Raw genomic sequence first — 11,592 nt, 5'->3', positions numbered from 1 at the left:
TAGTTGGGAATGGCTCTAGAATACAGGAGCTGAAGTCTGGGATGAAAGGATCCTAAGGTGGGAATTTATGGTAGCCAAGTCTTGGGCAAATTATGCGAACGCTACCTTGTAGGATATCTAATGAAAGCTGGTAGTTAGCTCTTTGAGATGTATTTTGAAATATATACATGCCTGCAAAAATTTTAAATGGGGGGAGGAGGGGAGAGACCCTGAAAACCAATCCCCTTAATAATTCTAGTATCCTGTCAAGCACGTTTCTCATTTAGGAACACAGGAATTACCATGCTGCATCAGAACAGGGGTTCAGGTAGTCCAGTATTCTGTCTGAAAGTGACCAGCTTCAGCTTGTTCAGTGGAAGAAGCCCTGTTGTAGGTAGGTGTGAGATAGATAACCTGCCCCCCGGGAAAACTTCCTACTAATCCAAGTTAGAGGTTAGCTTATGCCCCCAAAGTTGTCGGTTTATAGCCTTTCCAAAGCTATTGTTTAATGTTTATACTGAACATTCTTATTATTCATATACATGTGAAACTCCTTTTTGAAGCCTGCTAAGTTCTTGGCTTCAATACTATGTGGCAATGAGTTACAGTCTGTGAAATAATGTTTCTTTTTATTAATTTTGAATCCCCCCCCTTCAATTTCATTTAAAGTCCCCTTGTTCTTGCACTATGAGAAAGGGTGAACAGGAGATTCCCCTTCCACCTTCTCTATACCATTCCTTATTTCGATTACTGTTATGGCTCTTCTTATTCATCTCCAACGGTCCCAGTCTTTTTCGGTCTCTCCATGTTTTTCTATCACATCTGTTTTATCTTTTCTGAGACAGAGTGACCAGACCTGGACATTATTCCAGATGAGTGCAAACCACTGATTTCTAGAATGGAACTATAATTCCCAGTATTAGTCTCTATCTCATTCCTTGTACATCCTAATATTTTATTTGCATTTTTTACTGTTGTGGTACATCGAGAAGAGATCTTCAATGAGCTGTTCACAATGATGCCAAGGTCTTTTTCCATAGGCACATCACCTTGCATTTGTTAACACTGAATTTCACCTTTCTTTGTGTTGCCCATTCACCCATTTTATTCAAATCCCTGACATTTCTCACAATCTTAAAGCAAAATGATCTAGATTTGTCCTCTTCAGATTTTACCATCTCACTGCTTGCCTCCTGCATCACAGCATTAATACACTGAACTACATTGGTCCCAGTATATAATCTAATTGCACTCCACTGTTAACTTTCTGACATGATGAAAACTGATCATATATTCCTGCTCTTTGTTTTCTGGTTTAGCAAGTTTCCAGTTCATGACAGTACTTTATCTCTCACACCTTGACTACTTAGTTTCTTTAGTAATCTCTTTGGAATTTTGTCAACGGCCTTTTAAAATCTAACTGAATTGCTGTCCTTCATTCACTGTTTTACTGACATGTTCAGATTAAGGTTTACCTAATCTTTAATTTCCTGGATATCCTCAGTGTCTTTTAAAAATACAGCAACATTTACTGCCTGCCATTCCTCACATTCAAGAGAATTCATAGTTCAAAGTAAGGTCCCAGTCCTGCAAGATTTAGGCACATGCTTAATGTTAAGCACATGAGCTAGTCTCATTGATCTCACTGGGACAATTCATGTGTAAAAAGGTAAGACTGTAAACTATAAATCTTTGCAGAATCAGGGCTTTAAGATGTGACTGGATATTTTAGTGACTGCTTTATACAAATCAGAGAGGTCCTTATTTTGTCAACATCAATGTTTGCTAAGAAAACACTCAACAAGACAGTTTAATATAAAATGTTTTTATTGTTTTTGAAAACATTTAAAAAACAATTTTGAGCACTTTCAATAAAAAAAATAACTGAAATGCTACTGCAATATTCAACTACTGTAGTTTCAGCAGTACAACAGACAACAAAACACTGGGGGCGGGGAATCGGATTTCCTGCACTAAATGAAAACGTAGAACAGGGATATTTCTTTCCTTATGGTGCAGTAAAGAAAGCACAGTATAGTACAAGACTATTATATGAACCTCAGATGCACTGCACAAGAAATGCTTTCCTTCTTTTCAGTTCAGAAGTCAGTGCTTATTGCAGTTATTTGCAAATTCTTTACTTCATGAATTCTTATCATGATAAAATGGTACAAAAATGTTTTTCAACACCAGAACAATAAAAAATAATCCAAGAAAGGAACATATTCAACAATAACTAAGCTAAATTAGTTAACATAAAAAAGTAAATTACTTGTGAATAACTATGCTTGCCTGGTTAACATGGAACCAGTTTCAATACAGCAAAAGAATAAAAAAAATAAAGTGGTTACAGGAATATACCTAGTACTGTACAAGATAAGTCAATAACACTCATGCACGTCTTGTGATCATGTATTAACATGGTGAAGCAAACTAAACTTAATTTCTTCCTGCTGTAATATTCTCACGTAAGAGAATAAGAAATAGAAATATCTCATTGAGATCAATGCACATTGCTACATAAGACAACTTCATCTGTCATTTTTATGACATTTTGCCTTTTAATAATGAAACACATTAAAAAGTTTTTATCTGTGGGCCGTATTGGTTGCATTTATCCTAAGGAACGTGCCTGCCACAGGTTCAACAGAAATTTAGTGCAATAATATGAACCCCAGAAAGTTTGCTGGACTAACCAACCAAATTTAAAGTGTTTGCTGCAATACTGTACATGGGGTACAAATTCACTAGTCTTTATACTTTAGCAAAATATGCTATCAAAATAATCTCATTATTTTCTCATGTTAGTAGGAAGCCAGTAATGTAAACAAGGGGTCAGAACTGTCTCAAATTATTATTTTTGGAGTATCTGACACAGACAGGCTTCCATTAGTTAGAATCACAGAGTTTTCCTTTGGGTATTGCATACTTTGGTGTGCAGTAGTGCTCTGTCTCAATGTACAGTAAAGAAGTTACTAGCACTAAGAACAGGGATCTAACAGATTAATAATTTTAACAGCAAACACACAAACACCAATAAACTAATACATACCAATGTACAAAGCTGTGAGCTAGCCTAGAACCATTTGTTGACGTGAAAATGTTTTACCCTTATGCCTGGTAATTTAATGAATCTTTATTGAATTAAACACACATTTGCCTTAAATCCACTGATTAAACAGTATTCCTATTTGCCCGCTAATTAAGTGAAAGGAAAACCTTCTGCTAGGCCCCCATGTAGCGTTTGATTTAAAAGTGTTTTTTAACACATTTTAAAAACCTTCGGTGATGGCTGCATAATATTGAAAAAGTCAGTTTTTAAATTTACTTTAGCTTTGCTGAGAAATGTTCTTAAAACAAGAATTTGGAAGGACTAGATGTATTGAGCTATTGTGCAGTGCTAGCAGCACAGAGGCAAGGGAAGAACGTCATGCACATACATAGAACACCATAATACCAGTGCAGATGCTCCCCCCATGTATATGCCTTCCTTTGTCATCCCCCCATGTTAGGCCTGCTGGAAGTGCAGGGTTAACATATGCACAGTGGTGCTGGCACTTGACACAGGATCAGATCTGCGAGGAACTGAGCATCTCAAAATACATCCGTTCAAGATCCACCTTGCGCAACTTCTTTTAAAAAGAGAAATGGCTCTAATGTGTATTTATTGGTAGAAATCAACAGAACATGGAAATAATCAAACCCAAAGCTTACCATATAATAATACCTCCCCCACAAACTGGAAAAAAATTGCAAGTGTCTCTTAAGAAAACAAAAGGAGTCTGTCTGAGGAGGGGCATGAACTCTCTCTATGGTCTGCTGCCTGTGGAATCAGGTGCTGCAGCATGGCACCACTGTTTGTCCTTCATCAGAAGAGCTCATGTGCTGGGGGCTGCCTCAGTTCAGTGCTTTTATCTCAGGGACCAGGAGAAGCAAGGATATACTAGCATCTGGAGTGCTAGTGCAGAAGCACCATGAAAATGAATGCTGTGAAAATCAAATACTGAAGATTTCAGATCATTAGCAGAAATGCCACAAATTACCAAAATACATTTCAAGAACCAAGAAATTACCAAAATACATTTAAAGAGCTGAAAATATGGTCCTCTCTTCCTCGTTTGCCACATCTAGATGGCAGCATTCTGCCTCTCTCCAACATGAGCTGACGACCTCACAAACCTCTTATGCGACACTCTGCTTTAAGTTCTACTGATGTCATCAGTCCATAGGAGAAATACTAAACTCCTTACAAAGCTCCAGGAACAATACTACAAAGTGATTTGCCTGCCTGGCATCTCAGTGACACTCCACATGGGAGTCAGTTTGCCTGTGCAGACCTCCTTTGTAGCATTAGGGCCTCGGTTGGTTAAGTACCTTTCTCTGATTATCATTAGAGATTTTTACAATACTTGAATTCTTCTTTTACTTTTAATGATAAGGGTTAAAGTTTTCTAAAGCTCTTAAATAACTTAGGAGTCTAAATCTTATTGACTGTCAATGAGATTTAGAAACCTTACTACCTAAGACAGTTTTGAAAATGGGACATAAGAACTTTTGAAAATTTTACCCAAGGACTTCATGTGTCTTGCTGCATGTTTGTAAGTGGCTGGTAACATTATGGCTCTATAAGTTATTTTTAATAGTTATCAGCCAACATCAGAACATTTTTATCCTCTTCTTTCTTTTCAGGAGGCACAGAAAGGGGCAGCCTACTGAAAATACAGAGGAAAAACACTTTCCTCTACCCCCCATTAGGTTAGAACAGATGGGTTTAATAACAAATCTTAACACAGTAATACTTTAATAAGCTCATGCAGCCATTCTACTAAAAAAAGAAAAATGTCATGTCACCTTCTCTAATTCTGATAAATAATAAAACAGTAACTACCATTTTCTAATATACATATGTCTACTTTTATTAAGCCTCAGTGCTCAGAATCTTTTATCATGCATTTTTACCTCATATTAAAACCCAACATTTAAAGTGAAAACTAAAATAACATTAAGGTGAGGTCATGGATATCTATGGCTAAAACCACTATATATTTAAAATAAAATTTTAGTGCATTTTTCTCTTTCCTTGATCGTTCCCATTATTTTCTCCTATCTTAGCCCTTCATCATAGATGTAAATGGTGCCACAGACATTTCTCATGGTTCACCACAGTACTGCAGCTCTGGGTAATGCTCAGTGACACCACCACTAGTATGCACTTCATCAAGCTGTAACCCCTCTCTCTCATCAACTGCCTACTTGTCTACAAGTCCCACACATTTCTGACTCGAGTAACACAGGCCAATATCAAACATCTCCTCAGAAGTAGCAGGCAATACAAACAAAGTACTGAATCTCTAGTAACAAGTAAGTTGGATTTAAAACCCTCCAAACACCTCTATTGAAGTTGTGAATGCTGGTTTTCAATCACTTTGTATATATATTTTTGCTACAATAAGAAATGCTATTAAGTGGGAACCCTATAAAATTTAAATTCTAATACTGGCTCTTCAATAGCCTTCAGAAATTTATTTAAAATTGAAAAGACTGCCTATTCCCAGCTGAAGAATAAGTGACTTGCACAGCAAACTTCTTTTAAAAATGCCACAATTCTTAGCAAGTGTTTCTGCTGCAGGAGGCACTTCCATTAAGACAAATACAATACGTCTGTCTTTCAGATACAGTGTGCTACATACATATTATTAAACAAATTTAACCCAACATTTCAACAGCAGGATGATCCTTATTCTCCATCCACTCAAAACCCGATGTAGTCATTGAGTTAATGGATTCATTGCAGATTTGTTGAAACAAGGGGTCATTCTTTAATTCCTCCAGTGTAGCATCGTCGTCTTGTCCCTGCTGACGACCTGGATCAAACAGTAGATTTGTATCTAAAGTATTCAGATCATTAATGCTGCCTGAGAGGTCGGAAGACAACCTGATATCGCTGGAAAAGACAGATGCAACGTTATTGAGATCTGACACCACCTGATTCACCAGCTGCTGGTTGGTTTGCAGATTGTCCTCCCCTAAAAAGTCTTTTACAGTGCTGCTGAAATCTAATTGCTGTTCTCCAATTTCTGATTGTGCTTGGTTATCTCCAGAAGAAAAACTGATCTGATCGGTGCTGCTGTTTTTTGTGAGGTAACTTGGTGTTTGGAATTCATAAACTGAAGTGCTGGAATTGATTATATTTTGCGGGTTGGCACTAGGAAAAGTGGTGGATGTTTCTAAAATCTGAGTGAGATTCATCCTCGCTGTGTAATTTGAAGGCATGTTGTTCATTCCCAAACCTCTCACTGCATCATCGCCATCAGAATCAAGTTTGCTTAACAACACATTTGTTATTTTTTTAGTGTTTGTTTGTTTCTGAAGAGAAGGGAAGGCCGTCTGCATCATGACAGTCAAAGGGACTGACTGACTCCTTTGGGCTATATTATTGGCACTAGTGTCAGCATGAATATTTGTGAACACACTGTGAACTTCAGGTGTCACTGGACTTCCAAAAGGGGTCAAGTTAGAGCGTAGTATATTAGAAACTGGATAGACAGTGCTTCCACTAAGATTACGTTGGCGATGGACAGCAGGGCTTACACTCCGGCATCTAAAACTGTTATTGAGAGAGGAACTTGTTCCTTTGTTGTCAAGAGGAGCAGGAACAGCAAAGCCTTCCTGCTTGTTGGTGCTATTTACAGAGGCTCCCTGATGTGATACAGGTGACACAGGAGTCACACGACCAAAGTGAGTATCATGGTGCCGGGACTGAGACTGATATGACTGGCCAGGAACTGCAAAAGCATGAGGTTTCCTGAAACGGTCTTCCACTAGCTCCTGATAGCTTGGAAGAATGCCATGATTTGAAACTGATGAATTAGTGACTCCACTGTACCCGTTATTCATCCACTCAAGTTTGGTTTTATCAGGATGAGTAGCCATAGGTCGCTGCATTGGTTTCACAGGGCTACTTGAAACAATGCTGGCATCATGGTATGCCATACTGGAGCTTATTGGAGTAAATGCAAAGGGATTTCTGCATTCCACAGGACTAGGAGGGACACTGCTGCTGCAGTTTGAATGTGGTGTGCCAATGGGTGTATGCCGGCTACTTCCCAGAGCACTGTCTACAGGAGTAGTCTGAGCCAGTCGTGAGCATGGGCTCTCTCGTGACACACTCTGAGATCCAGCAATCATTTCTGACGTGGGTGTTGGGGTTGGAGTTGGGGTAGGGGTGGGAGTTGGGGTAGGTGTGGGAGTGTGAATTGGAGTGCCATTGTTGTGGATTGAATGGTAGAAGTGTGTATTGCTTGGATGAGATGACACAGGAGCTCCTTGAGCTGCTGTCTGATTCTGCAGTGCCATTCCCAGACAACTGCCATAAGGATGAGAACTGTTCATTGACATTTGCTCCTCCATGAGCACCAGTTCCTCCACAATGCTGTCCTGTGTAAGGTCATCATCAAATGAAAAGAAGTTTTCATTTGACTGAGGGACTGTATGTTCGAATTCTTTTAGCTCAGACTGCAGAGGTAACGGTAACTGATTTGAGGACTGTGCTTGTATTTGACCTAAAGCTGATTCTTGGATCTGGCTCTGTAACTGCTGACTGTATGTATCCTGTTGTATTCCTTCACAGTGCACTGGCTCCCATACAGATTCCTGTAAATCATTAGAGTCAGACTGTCCTGCAATAGTCATAACACTGATATCTTGCTGCTGTTCAGAGTTCACAGATGTAAAGTCAGAGGTTTTAGTGATATGCTGCCATGCATTTGGATTAAAGCTGCCATCAGATTTTGAATCATTTTCTAAGATAAACAAATTTCCTTCCAATTTTACTTTTATATCTGGAGATGAGGCTGTGAGCTGCTGTCCCAAAGCGGAATCACTGGTATTTATAATATTGGAATTAAATGGACAGTTTGTCACTAAGTGTGTTGAAGCTGTAGAATTTACTTTTATAGTGACCTTGCTAGGAACTTGAGCAAGTGCTGCAGTACTGTCATTTCTAGCTAACGATACAACCTTCGGAACCTTCTTAACACTGCTTCCTTTTTGACCTTCCATGCTACCTGCTGAAAGCTGCTCCACAAGTGGTTTCTTTACAGGTGGTACCTGGGACTCCTGAAGCGTAGAAGGCAGTCGCTTCCTTGGACTTTTAGTGCATGTTTTATCTTTAATAGTAGAATCACCACTAGGAGGTGAACTGATGCTGGTGTTGGAGAAGTTTTGAGTGGCCACTGAGAGAGTAAGAGTGCTTTGATTATTGCCTGCTGAAGAAACTGGTATGATTTCTTTAGGTCGGGCTTTATATTTGGTCCTTGCTCCTTCAGCTCTCTGATCACAGCCCTTAACTGTTTTCACTTCACTGATGCTCTCAGTTGGAGCTTTCAAGGTTGTACCCTCAAAACGATTCCTCTGAGCAGCAGGCAGGCCTGGTGCTCCTTTTATAGCTTTAGACACATCAGAATTCTCTTGGCACTGTATTGGGTTCTCATCCAGTACTGCTTCTGGTTCCATTTTGATCTCAACTGCAGGTGTAGCTACAACACTGCTTGTCTTGGATCCTGGAGACTGAAGTGAAACGACAGACCCATTTTTAATTTGAGGAACAGTCCTCGATTCTTCCATTGCTCCTGTACTGCTGTTCAGTGAAGTAGTGTGTTTGATGGGTACACTACTGCTGCTAGGGGCAAGAGATATTGCTGTCATTTTTACCACGTTTAAGGAATTTACATGTGGAGCTGGCACAACTGTCTTGATTGGGCTACTGGTGAAAAGCACCGTAGTAGGTGAGCGGATGGTGAGAGCACTGGTGTTTGCTGGCTTAGGTAAGATCTGTGGGTAACGATGCCGGGCGGAACGGTCACCAACTGGACTGGCTGGAACATTCTGAGGAGTCTTTGGTGACTGCTTGACTGACTGCATGTGCTGAGTGACCACCTGAACATTGAGCGGAAGAACCTTGCCATCGGAGGAGCCCATAGGACTTGGAGATGTCACTAGCTGTCTGGTCCTCGGTACCTGCATGTGGAGAAAAAGGACACACAATTTAAACAAAAGTATACATGCCATACATAATCTAATGGATAAAGTCAGATTAATGGGCAGTCAGAGTGCCACATCCTAAGGATTAAAAGGATGCTGCACTGTTATTTATATATAAAACTGCAAACAGGCACCCATCCTACACTCTAGTTGCTCTTCCAGAATACCAACACTCACATCACCACCATCACGGACAATCCCAAAGAGATATAGCCTCCCTGCAGCCTGTCACAGTAAATACTCAAAACACACAGTAAAGCTGCTCTTCCACCTCAATGGTCAACTGCCCCACAATTTACAAATCAGATCACAAGAGGAGGTATAATGACAAAGCAACAAGGCCTCACTATCCCTAGCCCACCTCTTCCCCAAGTTCCTGGGGAAAGGATGAAAGACAATATAGTTGAGTACTAAGGCCAGGAAAAAATCAGAACAGAACAAATAATCCTTGTTGCCTAACCATGACTAGGGCTCCTAGGCACTATGGCAATACAAATAATAATCCAGATAACTAAAATCTGCACCAGATATTTTGGGCTTGATTCTTGTAAAATTGAGACCCTATTTTAAGTGCACTTTTGCAGAATGAAGGGACAATCATTGACATGTCCAGGTCCGTTCCAGCCCTACATTTCTATGATTCAGATGCAGGGCCTTGGAGTGTTGACTGAAGATAGACAGAGCGGGGAAGGGATCTTCAAACGTTAATTTTTAAATTTCCACCAGTGAATAAAATACAAACATTATTCGGGCAGAAACTGACTTAGCTATCAAAATATACAATAAAGACAAAAGTCAGGTTTTGTTCAGCCAAAACAAACAAGTCTGTACTACAGCATAGATATTCAAATAAAGGTTAAACTGATGCCAGTACAAAGCCCTCTGGACCAATGAAGCCACATTTACATACCACATGAAAGGCTTAAGCAATGCTTTGTGCAATCTTCAGAACTCAGGTAAATTTAGCCCTAAAGGTATAATGATTCCCATTTAAAACCCAAATTATTCCTGGTTTAAGTGCCACTGTCACTGACTTACACCCAGGATGAACGTGGCCCATGCTGTGTAAGTGTCTGTAGCAGGGTGGTTACCCAGCTCCTGCCCCGAAGGGCTTAAAACAGCCCTGGGAGAGGGCTGTGGCAAGGAAAGCAGCAAATAGGCTGATTGGGGAAGCAGCTGCAGCTGGGCCATGCCCCAATCAGGCCTCAGCTGGCCCTATACAAGAGGCTGGGAGCCAGGAGCACATGCAGTCTCTCTCTAGCTGTAGAGTGAGATGGACCTGCCTGCAGGACCCAAGCAGAGTATCTGAGTGGAGCTGGGCTGGGAAAAGGCAGAGGAGCTGGGGAGCTCCAGCCTGGAAAGCCCCAGGCTGTGGCCTAGCAGAAGGCCAATGGGTACTGGGGGTTGCAGAGGGCAGCCCAGGGGTAGGCAAAGGCAGCAGGTCCAAACCCAACCTTGCCGGTGATGAGTAGGTTGATACTGCAGTCCGCCCCAGGGCGTGGGGGCTAGACCATGACTGGCAGTAGTCTTATACTGAGGTGAGGTGGGGATAGTGGGTGGGGGGCTCCCCGGGGAGGGGAGACCCTGAGAGAAAGGGGTTACTGCCAGGGGGCAGCACCCCAGATAACGGGGCACTGGGACTGGGAGGGACATGGGGGCCAAGCGGCAGCAGGACACCAGCCTGCAGAGGGTGCTCTGGAGGCTGGATGAACTAGTTCCCAGAGACAACCCGCAGGAGGCGCTGCAGGGGTGATTCCCACATAGCAACAGCATCATTCTACTACATCCACATCCATCAGACAAAATTATTACATTTATGGCTTTGTCACTTATTTGGAATAACAGAAAAAGTCCCTGGAAAAGGAAAAGAAGGGTCACAGCATCTATCTCTCAACATTCATATAGCAACAGGAAGCCATTAGTCTGTGATAACTTTCTATTTGCTTAAATATTTCCAGAATAAATATAAAATAGAGAAAAACAGTTTCATAAGGTTGTCTGGGTTGAAAACTGTTGGCGCACATTACCGGTATGGGGCTGGGTACAGCTGCCACTACGATACCAATAGGTTGAGGAGACAAGATTGCAGGACTTCCATTAGAAATACTTGTTACTCCATTGGCTGTAGCTCCTTCTGTTTTCTTTACTGGAGACTCTCCTGGCAAAGGAGACTGCAGTTTCTGTTCCTGTTGCTTCTTCTGGATCTTACGCTGTAGCTGCTGCTTAGCATCAACTGGTGATGGGAGAGTTTTCACTTGAGGCTGAAAAGAATTACTTTCAGCCGTGGGTATAAAAGCAGAGGGTTGAGGGACCCCTTTTATTCCTGAAAGGGAAAAGAACAAAAGTGACGTATGCCATGTATGTTGTGTGATATTTCTAAACCTATATACATGGCAACATGTGCAAATGTGTGTGTGCATACACACACACAATGAAAACATTCATGAGGGGTTTTGTACTTGGAATAGTTATTTACTGATAAAATTTATTTCTAATACTGATGATAAAACTCCTTGGTGCTGGGCAAGCTGGATATGCTTACGTTGTTGCTCAAGTATTTTGCACCAGCAT

The 11,592-nt window shown here is 41.0% G+C and overlaps 1 protein-coding gene across 1 annotated transcript in view; it reads right to left on the bottom strand.

Annotated features, from left to right (window-relative positions):
• Positions 1-1,788: 1,788 nt before the first annotated feature.
• RFX7 (regulatory factor X7) overlaps positions 1,789-11,592 on the bottom strand; it is a 119,618-nt gene continuing 109,814 nt past the window's right edge. Inside the window, exons 8-9 of the mRNA XM_050968011.1 lie at positions 11,049-11,344; positions 1,789-8,997 (exon numbers count right to left, since the gene is read on the bottom strand). Coding sequence (XP_050823968.1) covers positions 5,686-8,997; positions 11,049-11,344 — 3,608 coding nt within the window. The 3' untranslated portion in view covers positions 1,789-5,685. The remainder of the gene's footprint in view (positions 8,998-11,048; positions 11,345-11,592) is intronic.

This window comes from Gopherus flavomarginatus, chromosome 9 (assembly GCF_025201925.1).
Source record: "Gopherus flavomarginatus isolate rGopFla2 chromosome 9, rGopFla2.mat.asm, whole genome shotgun sequence".
NCBI classification, from domain to species: domain Eukaryota; kingdom Metazoa; phylum Chordata; order Testudines; family Testudinidae; genus Gopherus; species Gopherus flavomarginatus.
This window is presented reverse-complemented; position numbering and strand designations above follow the sequence as displayed.